We start from the raw sequence: 21,331 nt of genomic DNA on the forward strand, positions 1-21,331 counted from the left end.
AGAAGAATCTTGAACACATTAAAACATGCAAACTGAAATAAACCAGACAAAAAAGGACAAAAAATTTTGTAGTTCCACTTACATGAGGTATTTATAATAGGTAAATTTAGAGATAGGAAGTAGAATGGAGGTTGCAGGGGATTGGGGTAGGGGGTAGTGGTGATTTAATGTTTGATGTGTACAGAATTTGTTTGAGATGATGAAAAAGTTCTAGAAATGATAATGGTTGCACAGTGTTATGAATGTACTTAATGCCATTAAATTGTACACTCATAAATGGTTAATATGGTAAATTTCGTGTTTTATCATAAAAAATATTTTAATAAAGCCTGTCTCCTGGCTCCCCATTCTCCCCTCCCTCATAGTATTGGGTCTTTGACTTCCTTGTTAAGGTTAATCCTAACTGTACTGTAATTTTTGTACTATTCTGAACATTTTTTTAAATTATGAGGCTAATTTTTATATCAAAATTTTAATTCAGCACTTACCAAGGTTTTTAAAAAAATTAATTCTAGACCTTTAAAAATTTGAATCTTTTAGTTTTCTTTAAGCTATATAACCATGTCATCAGCTAAAGAGAGGTTTTATTTGTTATGTTTAATCTGATTATTTCAGTCTTCTTGCCTTTGCTGGAATCTCTGAGTCAATGTTGTTTAATGATGATGATATTAGGTATCCATGTCTGTTCTATGATTTTAACTGAAATTAGTTCTGTGCCACTTAAAATAATAATTGTGGGTAGTTTGGGGTAAATTTAGTTTATGTCTTTAATTTCTTTTTCTTACTATTATTAGCTAGTACTTCAGTACTGTGTTAAATAACAGTGATGGGTCCAAGCACTGTGGTGTAGGCCTGTATTTCCAGCACTTTGAGGTGGGAGAATCTCTTGAGGCCAGATGTTTGAGACCAGCCTAGGCAACATAGTGAGAACTTGTCTCTACAAAAAACACAAAAATTCAGCCTGTGCAGTGGCATGTGCCTATAGCCCTGCCTATTTGGGAGACTGAGGTGGGAGAGTCACTTGAGCCCAAAAGGTTGAGGCTGCAGTGAGCTGTGCTAGTGCCACCCCACTCCAGCCTGGGTACAGAGTCAGACCCTGTCTCAAAAAAAAAAAAAAAAAAAAAAAGATGGGGTGAAAATTCTAGCCTTGTTCCTGCTCTTAGAAAGCATTTGATCTTTCACATTAAGGTGTTAGCTGTCAGTTTTTAATAGATGTTTTTTATAGGGTTGGGAAATTTTCTCCTGCCAGTATGCTGAGAATTTTTAATCATAGGTAATGTGGATTTTGTCAATTGCATTTTTTGCATAAATCCATATGATCGTAAGATTTTTCTTCTTTGATCTGTTGATATGGTGGCTTATACATAATGATTTTTGAATGTTTAACCAGCCTTGCATAAAATTTCCGTGTGGTCATGGTGTATTATTGATTTGAGCTTTTTCCCTTTTCAAATGTATTCATTTGGCTTAAATTTCCCCCTCAGCACTGTTGTAGCTGCATTCCACAGGTTTTGTATCTTATATTTTCTGTTCATTTCACTTATTTCGATGTATTTTTAAATATCTTTTCAGAGTTTAGCCTATTGGTTATTTAGAAGTGTGTTAATTTTCCAGTGTTTGGTAATTTCATGTTATCTTTTCCTTATTTCTGATCTTGATTCCTTTATGACATAGTATGCACTGTGCAATTTCAGTTCTTCTACACTTATGAAGATTTGTTTTATGACCCAAGATATTGCATGTCTTTATGAATGAGCATTTAAAAAAACTGTTTTCTGTTGTTGGGTGTAGTTTTCTATAAATGTCAATTATTGTGCATTATTACTATTTTTTATACATTGTTGGATGTGACTTGGTAAAATTTCGAGGATTTTTGTATTTAAGTAAGGAGAGATTGGTTTATAGTTTTTTTAATGCTGTGTTTGTATGGTTTTGTTATCAAGGTAATATTTGCCTTATTAAATGAGTTGGGAATTATTCCCTTTTCTAATTTCTGGAAGGAACTGTGTAAAATTGGTGTTAATCCTTTAACTATTTGGTGTAACAGTCTCCGGTGAAATCATCTGGTCCTGGAGATTTTTTTTTTCAAGAACTTTTAAATAGCAATATTAATTCTTTAATAGTTATAGGACTATTTTGATTATCAATTTCATTGTGACCGAATTTTGGTAGTTTGTGTTTTCTGAGGTATCAGTCCATTTTTTCTAATCATCTGTCAAGTTTGTAAGCATAAAATTGTTCATAGCATTACCCTATTTTTTTCTTTTTCATATTTTTTTTACTTTAAGTTCTGGATACATGTGCTGAACATGCAGGTTTGTTACATAGGTATACATGTGCCATGGTGGTTTGCTGCACCTATCAACCTGTCATCTAGGTTTTAAGCCCCACATGCGTTAGGTATTTGTCCTAATGCTCTCCCTTCCCTTTCGCCCCTCCCCCCACAGGCCCCGGTGTGTGACGTTTCCCTCCCTGTGTCCATATGTTCTCATTGTTCTACTCCCAGTTATGAGTGAGAACATGCAGTGTTTGGTTTTCTGTTTCTGTGTTAGTTTGTTGAGGATGATGTTTTCCAGCTTCATCCATGTCCCTGCAAAGGACATGAACTCATTCTTTTTTATGGCTGCTTAGTATTCCATGGTGTGTATGTGCCACATTTTCTTTATCCAGTTTATCATTGATGGGCATCTGGATTGGTTGCAAGTCTTTGCTATTGTAAATAGTGCTGCAGTAAACATAGATGTGCATGTGTCTTTATAGTAGAATGATTTATAATCCTTTGGGTACATACCCAGTGATGGGATTGCTGGGTCGAATGGTATTTCTGATTCTAGATCCTTGAGGCATCGCCACACTGTCTTCCACAATGGTTGAACTAATTTACACTCCCACCAACGTGTAAAAGTCTTCCTATTTCTCCACATCCTTGCCAGCATCTGTTGTTTCTTGTCTTTTTAATGATCACTATTCTAACTGGTGTGAGATGGTATCTCATTGTGGTTTTGATTTGCATTCCTCTAATGACCAGTGATGATGAGCTTGTTTTTAATTATGTTTGTTGGCTGTGTAAATGTCTTCTTCTGAGAAGTGTCTGTTCATATCGTTTGCCCACTTTTTGATGGGATTGTTTGTTTTTGTTTTTCTTGTAAATCTGTGTAAGTTTCTTGTAGATTCTGGATATTAGACCTTTGTTAGATGGAGAGGTTGTAAAAATATTCTCCCATTCTGTAGGTTGCCTGTTCACTCTTTTGCTGAGCAGAAGCTCTTTCATTTAATTAGATCCCATTTGTCAATTTTGGCCTTTGTTGCAGTTGCTTTTGGTGTTTTAGTCATGAAGTCTTTGCCCATGCTTGTGTCCTGAATGGTATTGCCTAGGTTTCTTCGAGGGTTTTTATGATGTTAGGTCTTAAATTTAAGTCTTTAATCCATCTTGAGTTAATTTTTTTTTTTTTCTTTTATTGTAATTATTATTATTATTATTATTATTATACTTTAGGTTTTATGGTACATGTGCCCAATGTGCAGTAAGTTACATATGTATACATGTGCCATGCTGGTGCACTGCACCCACCAACTCGTCATCTAGCACTAGGTATATCTCCCAATGTTATCCCTCCCCCCTCCCCCCAACCCACAACAGTCCCTGAAGTGTGATGTTCCCCTTCCTGTGTCCATGTGTTCTCATTGTTCAATTCCCACCTATGAGTGAGAATATGCGGTGTTTGGTTTTTTGTTCTTGCGATAGTTTACTGAGAATGATGATTTCCAATTTCATCCATGTCCCTACAAAGGACATGAACTCATCATTTCTTATGGCTGCATAGTATTCCATGGTGTAGATGTGCCACATTTTCTTAATCCAGTCTATCATTGTTGGACATTTGGGTTGGTTCCAAGTCTTTGCTATTGTGAATAATGCGGCAATAAACATACGTGTGCATGTGTCTTTATAGCAGCATGATTTATAGTCCTTTGGGTATATACCCAGTAATGGGATGGCTGGGTCAAATGGAATTTCTAGTTCTAGATCCCTGAGGAATCGCCACACTGACTTCCACAAGGGTTGAACTAGTTTACAGTCCCACCAACAGTGTAAAAGTGTTCCTATTTCTCCACATCCTCTCCAGCACCTGTTGTTTCCTGACTTTTTAATGATCGCCATTCTAACTGGTGTGAGATGGTATCTCATTGTGGTTTTGATTTGCATTTCTCTGATGGCCAGTGATGGTGAGCATTTTTTCATGTGTCTTTTGGCTGCATAAATGTCTTCTTTTGAGAAGTGTCTGTTCATGTCCTTCGCCCACTTTTTGATGGGGTTGTTTGTTTTTTTCTTGTAAATTTGTTGGAGTTCATTGTAGATTCTGGATATTAGCCCTTTGTCAGATGAGTAGGTTGCGAAAATTTTCTCCCATTTTGTAGGTTGCCTGTTCACTCTGATGGTAGTTTCCTTTGCTGTGCAGAAGCTCTTTAGTTTAATTAGATCCCATTTGTCAATTTTGGCTTTTGTTGCCATTGCTTTTGGTGTTTTAGACATGAAGTCCTTGCCCATGCCTATGTCCTGAATGGTATTGCCTAGGTTTTCTTCTAGGGTTTTTATGGTTTTAGGTCTAACATTTAAGTCTTTAATCCATCTTGAATTGATTTTTGTATAAGGTGTAAGGAAGGGATCCAGTTTCAGCTTTCTACATATGGCTAGCCAGTTTTCCCAGCACCATTTATTAAATAGGGAATCCTTTCCCCATTTCTTGTTTTTCTCAGGTTTGTCAAAGATCAGATGGTTGTAGATATGTGGCATTATTTCTGACGGCTCTGTTCTGTTCCATTGATCTATATCTCTGTTTTGGTACCAGTACCATGCTGTTTTGGTTACTGTAGCCTTGTAGTATAGTTTGAAGTCAGGTAGCGTGATGCCTCCAGCTTTGTTCTTTTGGCTTAGGATTGACTTGGCGATGCGGGCTCTTTTTTGGTTCCATATGAACTTTAAAGTAGTTTTTTCCAATTCTGTGAAGAAAGTCATTGGTAGCTTGATGGGGATGGCATTGAATCTGTAAATTACCTTGGGAAGGATGGCCATTTTCATGATATTGATTCTTCCTACCCATGAGCATGGAATGTTCTTCCATTTGTTTGTATCCTCTTTTATTTCCTTGAGCAGTGGTTTGTAGTTCTCCTTGAAGAGGTCTTTCACATCCCTTGTAAGTTGGATTCCTAGGTATTTTATTCTCTTTGAAGCAATTGTGAATGGGAGTTCACTCATGATTTGGCTCTCTGTTTGTCTGTTATTGATGTATAAGAATGCTTGTGATTTTTGCACATTGATTTTGTATCCTGAGACTTTGCTGAAGTTGCTTATCAGCTTAAGGAGATTTTGGGCTGAGACAATGGGGTTTTCTAGATATACTATCATGTCATCTGCAAACAGGGACAATTTGACTTCCTCTTTTCCTAATTGAATACCCTTGATTTCCTTCTCCTGCCTAATTGCCCTGGCCAGAACTTCCAACACTATGTTGAATAGAAGTGGCGAGAGAGGGCATCCCTGTCTTGTGCCAGTTTTCAAAGGGAATGCTTTCAGTTTTTGCCCATTCAGTATGATATTGGCTGTGGGTTTGTCATAAATAGCTCTTATTATTTTGAGATACGTCCCATCAATTCCTAATTTATTGAGAGTTTTTAGCATGAAGGGTTGTTGAATTTTGTCAAAGGCCTTTTCTGCATCTATTGAGATAATCATGTGGTTTTTGTCTTTGGTTCTGTTTATATGCTGGATTACATTTATTGATTTGCGTATATTGAACCAGCCTTGCATCCCAGGGATGAAGCCCACTTGATCATGGTGGATAAGCTTTTTGATGTGCTGCTGGATTCTGTTTGCCAGTATTTTATTGAGGATTTTTGCATCAATGTTCATCAAGGATATTGGTCTAAAATTCTCTTTTTTTGTTGTGTCTCTGCCAGGCTTTGGTATCAGGATGATGCTGGCCTCATAAAATGAGTTAGGGAGGATTCCCTCTTTTTCTATTGATTGGAATAGTTTCAGAAGGAATGGTACCAGCTCCTCCTTGTACCTCTGGTAGAATTCGGCTGTGAACCCATCTGGTCCTGGACTTTTTTTGGTTGGTAAGCTATTGATTATTGCCATAATTTCAGCTCCTGTTATTGGTCTATTCAGAGATTGAACTTCTTCTTGGTTTAGTCTTGGGAGGGTGTATGTGTTGAGGAATTTATCCATTTCTTCTAGATTTTCTAGTTTATTTGCATAGAGGTGTTTGTAATATTCTCTGATGGTAGTTTGTATTTCTGTGGGATCGGTGGTGATATCCCCTTTATCATTTTTTATTGCATCTATTTGATTCTTCTCTCTTTTTTTCTTTATTAATCTTGCTAGCGGTCTATCAATTTTGTTGATCCTTTCAAAAAACCAGCTCCTGGATTCATTTATTTTTTGAAGGGTTTTTTGTGTCTCTATTTCCTTCAGTTCTGCTCTGATTTTAGTTATTTCTTGCCTTCTGCTAGCTTTTGAATGTGTTTGCTCTTGCTTTTCTAGTTCTTTTAATTGTGATGTTAGGGTGTCAATTTTGGATCTTTCCTGCTTTCTCTTGTGGGCATTTAGTGCTATAAATTTCCCTCTACACACTGCTTTGAATGCATCCCAGAGATTCTGGTATGTTGTGTCTTGGTTCTCGTTGGTTTCAAAGAACATCTTTATTTCTGCCTTCATTTCGTTATGTACCCAGTAGTCATTCAGGAGCAGGTTGTTCAGTTTCCACGTAGTTGAGCGGTTTTGAGTGAGATTCTTAATCCTGAGTTCTAGCTTGATTGCACTGTGATCTGAGAGACAGTTTGTTACAATTTCTGTTCTTTTACATTTATTGAGGAGAGCTTTACTTCCAAGGATATGGTCAATTTTGGAATAGGTGTGGTGTGGTGCTGAAAAAAATGTATATTCTGTTGATTTGGGGTGGAGAGTTCTGTAGATGTCTATTAGGTCTGCTTGGTGCAGAGCTGAGTTCAATTCCTGGGTATCCTTGTTGACTTTCTGTCTCGTTGATCTGTCTAATGTTGACAGTGGGGTGTTAAAGTCTCCCATTATTAATGTGTGGGAGTCTAAGTCTCTTTGTAGGTCACTCAGGACTTGCTTTATGAATCTGGGTGCTCCTGTATTGGGTGCATATATATTTAGGATAGTTAGCTCTTCTTGTTGAATTAATCCCTTTACCATTATGTAATGGCCTTCTTTGTCTCTTTTGATCTTTGTTGGTTTAAAGTCTGTTTTATCAGAGACTAGGATTGCAACCCCTGCCTTTTTTTGTTTTCCATTTGCTTGGTAGATCTTCCTCCATCCTTTTATTTTGAGCCTATGTGTGTCTCTGCACGTGAGATGGGTTTCCTGAATACAGCACACTGATGGGTCTTGAGTCTTTATCCAATTTGCCAGTCTGTGTCTTTTAATTGGACCATTTAGTCCATTTACATTTAAAGTTAATATTGTTATGTGTGAATTTGATCCTGTCATTATGATGTTAGCTCGATGTTTTGCTCGTTAGTTGATGCAGTCTCTTCCTAGTCTCAATGGTCTTTACATTTCGGTATGATTTTGCAGTGGCTGGTACCGGTTGTGCCTTTCCATGTTTAGCGCTTCCTTCAAGAGCTCTTTTAGGGCAGGCCTGGTGGTGACAAAATCTCTCAGCATTTGCTTGTCTGTAAAGTATTTTATTTCTCCTTCACTTATGAAGCTTAGTTTGGCAGGATATGAAATTCTGGGTTGAAAATTCTTTTCTTTAAGAATGTTGAATATTGGCCCCCACTCTCTTCTGGCTTGTAGGGTTTCTGCCGAGAGATCCGCTGTTAGTCTGATGGGCTTCCCTTTGATGGTAACCCGTCCTTTCTCTCTGGCTGCCCTTAACATTTTTTCCTTCATTTCAACTTTGGTGAATCTGACAATTATGTGTCTTGGAGTTGCTCTTCTCGAAGAGTATCTTTGTGGCGTTCTCTGTATTTCCTGAATCTGAATGTTGGCCTGCCTTGCTAGATTGGGGAAGTTCTCCTGGATAATATCCTGCAGAGTGTTTTCCAACTTGTTTCCATTCTCCCCATCACTTTCAGGTACACCAATCAGACGTAGATTTGGTCTTTTCACATAGTCCCACATTTCTTGGAGGCTTTGCTCGTTTCTTTTTATTCTTTTTTCTCTAAACTTCCCCTCTCGCTTCATTTCATTCATTTCATCTTCCAGGGCTGATACCCTTTCTTCCATTTGATCGCATCGGCTCCTGAGGCTTCTGCATTCTTCATGTAGTTCTCGAGCCTTGGTTTTCAGCTCCATCAGCTCCTTTAAGCACTTCTCTGTATTGGTTATTCTAGTTATACATTCTTCTAAATTTTTTTCAAAGTTTTCAACTTCTTTGCCTTTGGATTGAATATCCTCCCGTAGCTCGGAGTAATTTGATCGTCTGAAGCCTTCTTCTCTCAGCTCGTCAAAGTCATTCTCCGTCCAGCTTTGTTCTGTTGCTGGTGAGGAACTGCGTTCCTTTGGAGGAGGAGAGGTACTCTGGTTTTTAGAGTTTCCAGTTTTTCTGCTCTGTTTTTTCCCCATCTTTGTGGTTTTATCTACTTTTGGTCTTTGATGATGGTGATGTACAGATGGGTTTTTGGTGTGGATGTCCTTTCTGTTAGTTTTCCTTCTAACAGACAGAACCCTCAGCTGCAGGTCTGTTGGAGTACCTGGCCGGCCGTGTGAGGTGTCAGTCTGCCCCTGCTGGGGGGTGCCTCCCAGTTAGGCTGCTCGGGGGTCAGGGGTCAGGGACCCACTTGAGGAGGCAGTCAGCCCGTTCTCAGATCTCCAGCTGCGTGCTGGGAGAACCACTGCTCTCCTCACAGCTGTCAGACAGGGACATTTAAGTCTGCAGAGGTTACTGCTGTCTTTTTGTTTGTCTGTGCCCTGCCCCCAGAGGTGGAGCCTACAGAGGCAGGCAGGCCTCCTTGAGCTGTGGTGGGCTCCACCCAGTTCAAGCTTCCAGGTTGCTTTGTTTACCTAAGCGAGCCTGGGCAATGGCGGGCGCCCCTCCCCCAGCCTCGCTGCCGACTTGCTGCTTGATCTCAGACTGCTGTGCTAGCAATCAGCGAGACTCCGTGGGCGTAGGACCCTCTGAGCCAGGTGCGGGCTATACTCTCCTGGGGCACCGTTTCCTAAGCCCGTCGGAAAAGCACAGTATTCGGGTGGGAGTGGCCTGATTTTCCAGGTGCCGTCTGTCACCTCTGGAAGGGGAACTCCCTGACCCCTTGCGCTTCCTGAGTGAGGCAATGCCTCGCCCCTGCTTCGGCTGGCGCACGGTGCGCTCACCCACTGACCTGCGCCCACTGTCTGGCACTCCCTAGTGAGATGAACACGGTACCTCAGATGGAAATGCAGAAATCACCCGTCTTCTGCGTCGCTCGCGCTGGGAGCTGTAGACCGGAGCTGTTCCTATTCGGCCATCTTGGCTCCAATCGAGTTAATTTTTGTATAAGGTGGAAGGAAGGGGTCCAGTTTCAGTTTTCTGCATACGGCTAGCCAGTTTTCCCAGCGCCATTTGTTAAATAGGGAATCCTTTCCTCATTGCTTGTTTTTGTCAGGTTTGTCGAAGATCAAATGGTTATAGATGTGTGGTGTTATTTCTGAGGCCTCTGTTCTGTTCCATTGGTCTATATATCTGTTTTGGTACCAGTACCAAGCTGTTTTGGTTACTGTAGCCTTATAGTATAGTTTGAAGCCAGGTAGTGTGATGCCTTCCACTTTGTTCTTTTTGCTTAGGATTGTCTTGGCTATATGGGCTCTTTGGTTCTATATGAAATTTAAAGTAGTTTTTTCTAGTTCTGTGAAGAAAGTCAATAGTAGCATGATGGAAGTAGCATTGAATTTATAAATTACTTTGCGCAGTATGGCCGTTTTCACTATATTGATTCTTCATGTCCACGAGCATGGAATTTTTTTCTCTTTGTTTGTGTCCTCTCTTATTTCCTTGAGCAGTGGTTAGTAGTTCTCCTTGAAGAGGTCCCTCACATCCCTTGTAAGTTGTATTCCTAGGTATTTTATTTTCTCTGTAGCAGTTGTGAATGGGAGTTCATTCATGTTTTGGCTCTCTGCTTGTCTGTTATTGGTGTATAGGAATGCTTGTGATTTTTGCCATTGATTTTGTATCCTGAGACTTTGCTGGAGTTACTTATCAGCTTAAGGAGTTTTGGGGCTGAAACGATGGGGTTTTCTAAGTATACAATCACGTCATCTGCAAACAGAGACAGTTTGACTTCCTCTCTTCCTGTTTGAATACACTTTATTTCTTTCTCTTGCCTGATTGCCATGGCCAGAACTTCCAATACTGTGTTGAATAGGAGTGGTGAGAGAGGGCATCCTTGTCTCGTGCCAGTTTTCAAACAGAAGCATTACCCTATTTTTGATGGCTGCAAAATCTATTGTGATATCGTCCCCTATTTTATTCCACATATTGGTGGTTGGTGTCTTCTTACAGTTGTCAATTTTGTTAGATAGAGGTTTATCATTTTGTAGTTTTTTTTCCTTGCAATAATTTTCTGTATTTTTCTATTTTCAGTTTTATTGATTTCTGCTCTTTATTTTTTCCCATCCTTCTGCTTGATTGGGTTTATTTTGTTCTTTTCTTGATGGAGAAATTTTATTTTCTACTTTATAATTCATTACTGTTTATTTTGTTATTCAAATTGTTCCAGATTTGGCTAATAGATGCTCTTACTTTGGTTCCAGTGTCCCTTTGACATAGCCCGCTTTTGTTGTTGTTTCTGAGCACTTTCATACCTTTTGGAGCCACAAGATGCTCTCCTGCCCCATCCCAGAATCAACCATTTCTTCACGGAATCATGATTTCTTTTACTGGGTAATGGTATTAGAAACCAAGATCTGAGTGCTAGGTGTGCTGTCACTCCTGTAGAGTTGTTGCTGCTAGACCCTTTCAACTGATAGAGCTGGGTAAATGTATGTGTGTGTACAATAACTTGTGTATCAACACATATCTATAAATATCTTTAAATGTAACTATCTGTATCTATGTTGAAGTAATCATAAGTTCATATTGATGTCTCTGACTCTAATCCATTACCACGTGGATTATTCTAGCCTCCTCCTCTTGGTTATCTGTAAACTCCCTTTACATGAATGAGAAACTGGGCGTTCACCATTCAACATCCATTTACTTATCTTTTACATTTCTGTATACATGTAAAAGAGTGTCAGAATTGTTGACTCATATCCCGTGGAAAACAGTTTTATCAACTAGAGAATAGTGCTTATGTATAGTTTCTTTTGCCTTCAGTCTTACAGACGCCATTCATTTTTTGTTTTGTTTTTTTTTTTGAGAGAGAGTCTCCCTCTGTCTCCCTGGCTGAAATGCAGTGGCGTGATCTTGGCTCACTGCAACTTCTGACTCCAGGGTTCAAGCAATTCTCCTGCCTCAGCCTTCTGGGTAGCTGGGATTACAGGCAGCAGCCACCACGCTCATCTAATTTTTTGTATTTTTAGTAGAGATGGGGCTTCATCATGTTAGCCATGCTAGTCTTAACGTCCTGACCTCAAGTTATCCGCCTGCCTCAGCATTCCAAAGGGCTGGGATTATAAGTGTGAGCCACCATGCCCAGCTGATTCATTCCTTTTTTTTTTTTTTTTTTTGAGATGGAATTTTGCCCTTATCACCCAGGCTGGAGTGCAATGGCAAAATCTTGGTGCACTGCAAACTCTGCCTCCTGAGTTCAAGTGATTCTCTTGTCTCAGCCTGCCAAGTAGCTGGGATTATAGGCACACACCACTGCGCCCAGATAATTTTTGTATTTTTAGTAGAGACAGGGTTTCACCATGTTGGCCAGGCTCATCTCGAACCCCTGACCTCAGGTGATCCACCCACCTCGGCCTCCCAAAGTGCTGGGATTACAGGCATGAGCCACCACACCTGGCCTTTGATTCATTTCTGATCTTTCTTAGGTCATCAACTTTCCCCCCATCCACTTCAGTGAGGTTGTTTCTACATATACATCGAATGTGGCATATGTAATACATGTGATTTCCATGATTAGGTCATAAAAGGCTATATGGCTCTGCTTGGCATGCTGGATCTCTCTCTCCTTCTCTCTCTCTCTCTTCCTGTCTTTCTTATTCTCTCCAGTTGCCCTTGGAACCCAGACAATATGCTGTGAAGAAGCCCAAAGTAGCCATTATGGAAAGAAAGACTCCCATCCTGCAGTCAAGACCAGGTGTCAAATATGTGTAAACAAGCTGTCAGATGATTCCAGGGCTCAGACTTCGTGGAAGAATCCGTCCCTTCTGTGCTCTGCTGAATTCCTGACTTACTGAATCCATGAACATAACAAATGGTTGTTTTATGCAACCAAGTTAAGAAGTTATATTATGCAGACATGGTAACTGAAACAACGAATTCCCAACTTAAATACTACTGTTACTTATTTCTGTTGTCAGGTATTTTAATATTTTTTAACTTTACAAGACTTTTTGTTTTAGTTTGTTTATATACACACGTCACTTCCTTTGCTCTTTTTTAAAGAAGTGTATTTTAAAATATTGTATAATATAAACATAAAATTGTCCACTTTATTTCTGAGTATACAGTTCAGTAGCATTAAGTACATTCACATTGTTGTGAGGCTGTCACCACCATGAATCCATAGAACTTCTTTCATTTTTCAAAACTGGAACACTGTACCCATTAAACAGTATCTCTTTTTCCATCAGCCCTGGCAACCACCATTCTACTTTTTTCTGTCTATGAATTTCAGACAGAAAATTTGTCTGTGACTGGCTGATTTCACTAAGCATAATGTCTTCAAGGTTCATCCATGTTGTAGTACGTGTCAGAATTTCATTCTAAGACTGGGTAATATTTCATTGTATGTGTATACCACTTTTTATCTATTAATCTGGTGATGGGCACTTGGGTTGTTTTCACTTTTTGGCTATTGTGAGTAATGCTGCTATGAATATTAGTGTGAAAGTATCTGTTTGAGTTCCTGCTTTCAATTTTAAGTTTTTAAGGATCCACTGTACACTTTTCATGGTGACTGTCATTCTACATTCACACCAGCAGTGCATGCACAAAGGTTCCATTTTTTTCTACATCAACAGTTGTTATCTTTTGTTTTTATAAATAATAGTCATCCTAATGGGTGTGATATAGTATCTCATTGTAGTTTTGATTTGTTTTACATCACTGTTATTAGGAAAATTTAAAATAATATTTAAAAATCACTACTTAGTGATAATGGCTAATATCCAAAAAACTTTTTTTTTAAAAATGCTACTTTGAGAGTTTCTTTTTCATTTGTTACAAGAGGATTTGTAATTGATTATTAAAGCATTTTATGATGTTTGCTTTAAACTTTCTTGTTAAATAATTTTAAAATCTGATTCATCTCGTTTATGTCTATTGATCATTATTTCTTACCTTTTTTTTTTTTTTTTTTGGTTTGTTTTGGTTTTGGTATGACGAGTTGTTTTGATTGTATTCCTGAGATTTGGTTACTTATATTACGGGATTCTTAGACTACTTAAATCTTTTGTTACAGCACATAGTTGCCCTATTTTGGTTTGATGTGTAGGTTCTTTCCTGCTTTATTTATTTATTTATTTGTTTGTTTGTTTATTTTTTGAGACAGAGTCTTGCTCTGTCGCTCAGGCTGGAGGGCAGTGGTGTGATCTTAGCTCACTGCAACTGCTGCCTCCTGGGTTCAAGTGATTCTCATGCTTCAGCCTCCCGAGTAGCTGGGATTACAGGCCTGTGCCATTACGCCTGGCTAATTTTTGTATTTTTAGTAGAGATGGGGTTTCGCCATGTTGGCCAGGCTGGTCTTGAACTCCTGGCCTCAAGTGATCCACCCGCTTTGGCCTCCCAAAGTGCTGGGATTACAGGCATGAATCACTGCGCCTAGCCCGTCTTTCCTAATTTTATGAGTTTTATTTTCAATGATAGTTAAGTGTTCAGAGTAATAGCAGTGGTATTTTGTTCTACTTCATTTTCTGATGCTGTTAGGGTTCTAGCTCAGTTCCTGTTGGTGCTGTCTGGGGTGGGTAGAAGATGCCTTTTGATGTCCATGTTCACCTGTGTGGGGTTCTGGTTAGAAGCTCTTGGTCCTGGGTTTCCTTATATCATTGGGTGGAGGACAGGGGGTTGCTGGCCTCTCTTACGCTCTTCTTGCCTCAGATTAGACTGTCTGCTGGTGCCCTGGTTGTAAAGTAGGGACTGGGATGGCCTAGGGTGTCAATACTATCAGTGGATCAAAATGTTGCCTTGGGCTGTGAAGGTCAGGGGTTTCACTACTCTACAGCTTCATGTGGGTCATACCGCCTGCCATCTATGATTGTAGAAGCGGGACTGGCTTGGTATGAGCTCCTTTACTGCTACAGTCCCGTAGCACAGCCCAGGGCTTTGTTGCTTTGCCAATGCAGGTAGTAAGGAGTGCTCCATGGCCAAGAGTGCTGAATGGGGCTTGAGTTTCCTCATTAGGTCTTTGTTGGGTTTACCTTGTTCAGAGAATGCATTTCCACCCAGTGTCCACCCTGTCTTTCACTTATTGGTGGTTCCAGGTTATACTAGTAACCAGTCCAGGGTTATATGGGAGATAGACAGAAAACCTAAGGCTTGTCTGTTCCTGGTCTTGAGCTTCCTAGCTAGTCTACCTTTTTTTCTTCCAGCTTTCAGAGTCCTGTTGTTGATGGATGGATAATTTCCAGGGAAGTTAGTTGTATTTAGAGGGAGAAGCAGGGAAATACCATCTCGTTCTGAAGGGTGAGGGTTAAGAGAATATGGATATATTCTTTTAAATTTTCTCATTATAGATAAATGTTCATATACATATATACTGTGTATGTATATATACACACATGCTTATGTTGTATCTCTGTATATCTGTTATATCTATATTCCATGTGTGTATGTGTAAATATGTGATCATCTAGCTGCCCTAGGTCACCAATTTTTAGCCCAAAGATAGACGAATCTTAAGTACTTACTTATTTTAATCATAGATCTTTGATTCTAATCTTAATGACTTTGAGTTTTCTGAAAACTCTTTCTGATTAAATTATTGCAGAATTTTTAAAAAGCCTGCTTGATTCTCTTATTATTCTTTTAATTGACAAATATCTTTATATAATTTTCTTCTAGTGCAGGCCCATGAAGTTCGTCAGAAAATTCTGGCAACTGGTGTTAGTTCCAAAAATACACCTGACTCAAAAAAAAAGTCAAGTAGAAACATAAATGATCATCACAGTGAAGCTGATGAAGAATTTTACTTATCTGTTGGCTCACCTTCTGTTCTTTTGGATGCAAAAACATCTGTATCGCAAAATGTTATTCCATCTAGTGCCCAAAAGAGAGAGACTTACACTTTTGAAAATTCAGTAAATGTGCTGCCTTCAAGTACAGAGGTTTCAGTTAAAACCAAAAAAAGGTAACATTTTATTTAAATAATGTTAACGCACTTTAAAAATTTTACTTTTTGTATTAAAAAATGGTAATTCAATCTTGTTATATTATTTTACAGTAAGGAAGGAGGAATATTAACATGTTATGAGAAAGTATACATTTAGCATATATTCAGTTTATAATAATTAAGGAAGGCCTTAAAGTGTACTTCAGAGACGTTTAGAGGTTAACTTTTCTATAGTCTGAAAAAATGTGTTTTCTCTCTGATAATATTTGATCGCTTCCTAAGAGAAACAATTTGTATTTTCTCAATATTTTTTGTAATTGCAAGTGTAGATATGTATCAGGTCACTTCTAGGGTAGCAGAGCATAAGTATTATTGAGGATGCTATGCTTTGTGGACAGCTGGTTTCTCTTTCTTGACCTTACCTTTGGCCTTTAGGAAACAAAGTGGATTATTCAAGGTGTTTTGCATTTGGAGATCTCTGTAATGAGTGTAATTTCTATCTGGAGTATTGTATGATTACTGGAGCCAAGGAGTTAAGTATATTCTAAGACTTTGATAGTCAAAGTTTGGTCTGTCACAGTGTTCTAAGATTGCCCTGAGGACCATTGCCTAGCTATACATTTCATTGATGTATACTTTAACCATTATTTTCTCTTTCATGTTTTTCTATTGATAAATACAAAAGTTAATTTTCCTGAGCAGTTTATCTTATGTATTTGGAATGCACAAATCAGCATTTATGTCTTAAATAAATGCCTAGTACAGAATTTTAAATTGGTCTGTATTGTCTCTGTAAAGGAGTTCAGGAAGACTCATAACTCAAGAAACGTTATGGGAGCATTCAGCTTACCCTCCTTTTAACCTTTTAGGTTAAACTTTGATGATAAAGTTATGTTAAAGAAAATAGAAATAGATAATAAAGTATCAGATGAAGAGGATAAAACATCAGAAGGACAAGAAAGAAAACCATCAGGATCATCTCAGAATAGAATACGAGATTCAGAATATGAAATTCAACGACAAGCTAAAAAAAGTTTTTCAACATTGTTTTTAGAAACAGTAAAACGAAAAAGTGAATCCAGGTGAGTTATTAAGAAACTGCCCTTTGAGACATTTTTCTTTTATATTCTATGAACCATATATAAGGATTCCTAATGCTATTTAACTTAGAAATAAGTAATTTAATTAACAAAAATTTTAATTGAAATTTTTTCTGACCTGTAAGGAGAGATGGTTTTTTACCAGTCAATGAGTCAACTACCAAAGCCATTTTTTAATAGATACTAAATTAGACTTGAAAGAAAACAAGTTTATTCAGTTTTCATTGCCTTCTAGTTTGTCTGTGTGATATCAAAGACTGAAGTCAATGCAGTATTTATGTATGTATGTATGTATTTATTTTGAGACAGGGTCTCGCTCTGTCCTCCAGGCTGGAGTGCAGTGACGCAATCTCGGCTCATTGCAACCTCTCCCTCCTGGGTTCAAGAGATTCTCCTGCTCAGCCTCCTGAGTAGCTGGGATCACAGGCACCTGCCACCATGCGTGTCTAATATTTGTATTTTTAGTAGAGATGGGATATCCCCATGTTGGTCAGGCTGGTCTCGAACTCCTGACCTCAAGTGATCCATCTGCCTCGGCCTCCCAAAGTGCTGGGATTACAGGCATGAGCCACCGAACCTGGCCGACAATGCAGTATTTAGAAATCGTTATGTTAGGCTGCCCTTATGTCACTATCATAGGTATCAGAGTGCTAGTGAACATACTAGGAAGTTTTTATTGCTGGGCGCGGTGGCTTACGTCTGTAATCCTAGCACTTTGATAGGCCGAGGCGGGCGGATCACTTGAGATCAGAGGTTCAAGACGAGCCTGACCAACATGATGAAACCCCATCTCTATTAAAAATACAAAAATTAGTCAGGCTTGGTGGCACATTCCTGTAATCCCAGCTATTCGGGAGGCTGAGGTAAGAGAAACACTTGAACCTGGGAGATGGAGGTTGCAGTGAGTCGAGACTGTGCCACTGCACTCTAGCCTGGGTGACAGAGTGAGACTCTGTCTCAAAAATAAAAAGGAAGTTTTTATAAAAACATGTTAAATGAATGAGTGTAATTCCCCTTTTGTTCAGTCTCTGCTTCCTGTAGTTGATTAATTATTTTTATGTATATATTTTAAACCTCATATGGATATTGTCACCACCATCTGAAACAAATGCGTTATACTTGTGGGCTAATTATATCATGTCTGAGAAATTATTTTTTAATGTTCTTTTTGATATTCTAGTGAGTAAAGTTAATTTTATGTTTAATTGTTGTAGTCAAATATAACTATTCATTATTCCCAGTGCTTTTTAGCATCACTGCTTCCACTTACGCTCTTCCTTTTGATTGTCTTTCTTGCATTTCCTTGTGACCTAATCTTACAAATCCTCCAAGATCCAGCCTAAATGCTACAAAGCGTTTCATGGTTTTTCTAGCTAATTAGAAGCCATCTTTCCCTATTCTAAACTTTCATAGTGTCAAGATTGTTTCCTGAGGATATCATTTCTGTTTAACATCCATTCATTGTAGTATTTGTATTGACTTTGTTCTTTATTAGTTTTTATAGCGTTTTCTAATTATATAACTTTGTGAAACTCTACCATTAGAGAGTATATTTTTTAGAGTATTTGCTATTTTACATTATAAGATTTGTCAGGAGTTTGCGATTAGAGGAATAGAGAAGGCATTTTCATTTCTGATTCCTTGTGTGTGTTCTAATTAAAAGAGAAAAACATAATCTAATTTTTGCATTCTGTCTTTGTTTCTGTTATGGCTAAACATAGCTAACTAAGCCTTCTTATCCAAGTGAAAAAGCGGAAACGAATGTGTATGCCAGCTTTGGAGTTTGGATGTTTACCTTGTTTTTTATTTAGCGTATCTCACTGCAATATGTGGTGTGCTCAAAGCTATTAATCAGGGAAATGTAAAATTAGTCAGTCTATCAGATTACTGTCCTTGGAATAATTCCTTCCTTCTCTAGGAAACTTTCCTGACTAATTGGAGGAGGTACTGTGTAATCTTAATGCACTAGTCTTAATTTATTCAACACCTCATTAAATGCATGAATCTCTTTGTATGTACTTAACATGTACATGCTTTTATGAAAATTTAAGAATGACGTTAGATTATAAGCCATAAGATTGTAGTTGAAATTGTCTGTCTTACTCTTTAACCTTTTACAACACTGGGCATGGGAAATAACAATAATATTCATGATATAGGCTTTCTGCCTTTTAGTAAAATACATAAAGTTTGGGCTAGGACTATGGAGAAAGGTCTAGAGTTGGGAAACATTGTTTGACTTCATTATTGATAGCATTCTATAGCATTGTATGCTTTGTGATAAGACTTGCCTTTTATTTTTCCTGTTTCTGTGGCACTAGATTTCTTTTGTGCTTATGCTGCCTTTCTAGATACACTCCATTTATTTATATACCATGATTATAATATGAAAATATATATGAAATACCCAAACTTGGAATGCATTTTTACACATATACTGTCATAAGTTGCTACACACTTAGCAGCTTAAAACAACATTTATTATTTTATAGTTCTGTAGGTCTACAATTTATAGTCCTATAGTAATAGTAGTAATTTTTACATTCATTCAACCGTCTGTGTATTTGGTGTTGCTATGTATGAAGAACTGTGGGATGTAAAAAAAGATAGGAAGAAATTGTCCCCAGTCTCTTTTTTTTTTTTTCTGTCTGAGATGGAGTTTTGCTCAGTCATCCAGGCTGGAGTACAGTGATGCAATCTCGGCTCATTGCAACCCCTGCCTCCTGGGTTCAAGCGATTCTTCCACCTCAGCCTCCCAAGTAGCTGGGAATACAGGCACCCGCCATCATGCCTGGCTAATTTCTGTATTTTTAGTAGAGACGGGGTTTCACCATGTTGGCCAGGCTGGTCTTGAACTCCCGACCTCAGGTGATCCACCCGCCTCAGCCTCCCAAAGTGCTGGGATTACAGGCGTTAGCCACCACATCTGGCCTCCTCAACTTCTTTTAATTTAGTAGTAGTCCATTCAAATATTAGACTTGGAGTGTTCTCAGAAATAATCTTGTTGACTTATTTTGAATGTGAAGAAATTCAGACCCCAAAAGTTATATATACAAATATATAATTTAATATAAGATTATATATAATAGTGGCATTCATTTTGGACTGTGAGTCAATGTATCTGGGTTATAATTATATCTCTCTGGGCTTCAGTTTTAGTATATATAATGGGTAGGTGGGTGGGATCAAATTAGTTGATGTCTAGATTTCTAGCTCTAAATTTTTGTGATGTCATTACTATTATAAATGAGGGTGAACAGACATAGAAATGTAAAAGGAGGGAAAGATTTGTAAGATTAAGGGAAAATTGAGGAGATATATAAACAGTTAAAAAGATATTTAGATTTTATTTCCCAGATTATTTTCTTTACTAAACAAATACAAAAGCTTTTTTTGAACTGTTAAAAGTATCACCCTGTTTCAGTCCCATTGTTAGGCATGTGGCAACTGCTCCACCTCATTCGTGTCCTCCCGATGATACGAAGTTGATAGAGGATGAATTTATAATTGATGAGTCAGATCAAAGTTTTGCCAGTAGATCTTGGATTACAATACCAAGAAAGGCAGGGCCTCTGAAACAACGCACAGTATCCCCGGCTGAGAGCACTGCACTCCTTCAAGGTAGAAAGTCAAGAGAAAAGCATCATAATATATTACCTAAGACTCTGGCAAATGACAAACATTCCCATAAACCTCACCCAGTAGAGACATCTCAGCCCTCTGATAAAACAGTACTGGATACAAGTCATGCTTTGATAGGTGAAACAGAAAATAATTATAGATCTACAAAATATGAAATGTATTCCAAGAATGCAGAAAAACCATCTAGAAGCAAAAGGACTATAAAACAAAAACAGAGAAGAAAATTTATGGCTAAACCAGCTGAAGAACAGCTTGATGTGGAGCAGTCTAAAGATGAAAACATACATACATCACATATTACCCAAGACGAATTTCAAAGAAATTCAGACAGAAATATGGAAGAGCGTGAAGAGATGGGAAATGATTGTGTTTCCAAAAAACAGATGCCACCTGTGGGTAAGTGTTTATATTAAATATAACTGTGATCATTATTCTACCCATTTTATGTTTTTTAATATCCTAACTTAGCTTTGGCAAGTAGGCAAAGTAAACCTAAATCAACAAAGAGCCTGAAAAGCCTATAGATTCTTTTCTAGAATCTTTATTTTATATATAGTTTAATTCTAACTCATGTAGTTTTTGTTTATCTTGTGAGATGGCAGCATATATAGAGGGCAAAGTGAAAAGAAAAGGCTAGTAAACAAGTTAGTATCAGAACATGAATAAGACAGTATGATAAATTATTTAGAAAATAAAAATGTTAAAAAAAATCCTAGGGTACCGTGGGACTATTTTTTATAGAGATAAAAATCCATTCTCTTCCATCATTCACTCATTTGTCTAACAGTTGTTGAATGCCATACACTGCATTAGGCACTGTAATCACAAAAATTACTAACCCATTATTTCTACTGTTAACAAGATCATTCTGGTGGGTTCTGTAGAACAATAATAATATACATACATGCATAGGATTGAAAGGAAGGGTACAAAATTTTGATTTATCCATAATTTCTTAGGAAAAGACATATGAAGGAAGTATACTTGAAAGATGCTGTCTATAATTGTAAATATTAAACATTTTCTGAGTACCTGCTATATTCTACACACTAATTTTTACATGTATTTTGTATCTAGATTGGTTAGTGAATATAATGCTCTCGTTAATTACCATACCAGTTGTATTAATTTTCTCTTGCTGT

At 37.9% G+C, this 21,331-nt stretch overlaps 1 protein-coding gene across 3 annotated transcripts in view; it reads left to right on the plus strand.

Annotated features, from left to right (window-relative positions):
* CENPC (centromere protein C) overlaps positions 1-21,331 on the plus strand; it is a 137,396-nt gene that overhangs the window by 16,950 nt on the left and 99,115 nt on the right. For 2 of the 3 annotated variants that reach the window (XR_008502020.1, XM_054484490.2), the window contains exons 6-8: positions 15,180-15,465; positions 16,317-16,529; positions 19,972-20,585. Coding sequence is in view for 2 of the 3 variants with exons in the window: in XM_054484490.2 (XP_054340465.1) it covers positions 15,180-15,465; positions 16,317-16,529; positions 19,972-20,585 (1,113 nt within the window). In the remaining variant the exon portion in view is untranslated. Of the gene's footprint in view, positions 1-12,402; positions 12,479-15,179; positions 15,466-16,316; positions 16,530-19,971; positions 20,586-21,331 lie in introns of those variants that run through there. The other variant, XM_063663641.1, reaches the window with a different exon arrangement.

The sequence above is a fragment of the Pongo pygmaeus genome, chromosome 3, assembly GCF_028885625.2.
Source record: "Pongo pygmaeus isolate AG05252 chromosome 3, NHGRI_mPonPyg2-v2.0_pri, whole genome shotgun sequence".
Taxonomy (NCBI): domain Eukaryota; kingdom Metazoa; phylum Chordata; class Mammalia; order Primates; family Hominidae; genus Pongo; species Pongo pygmaeus.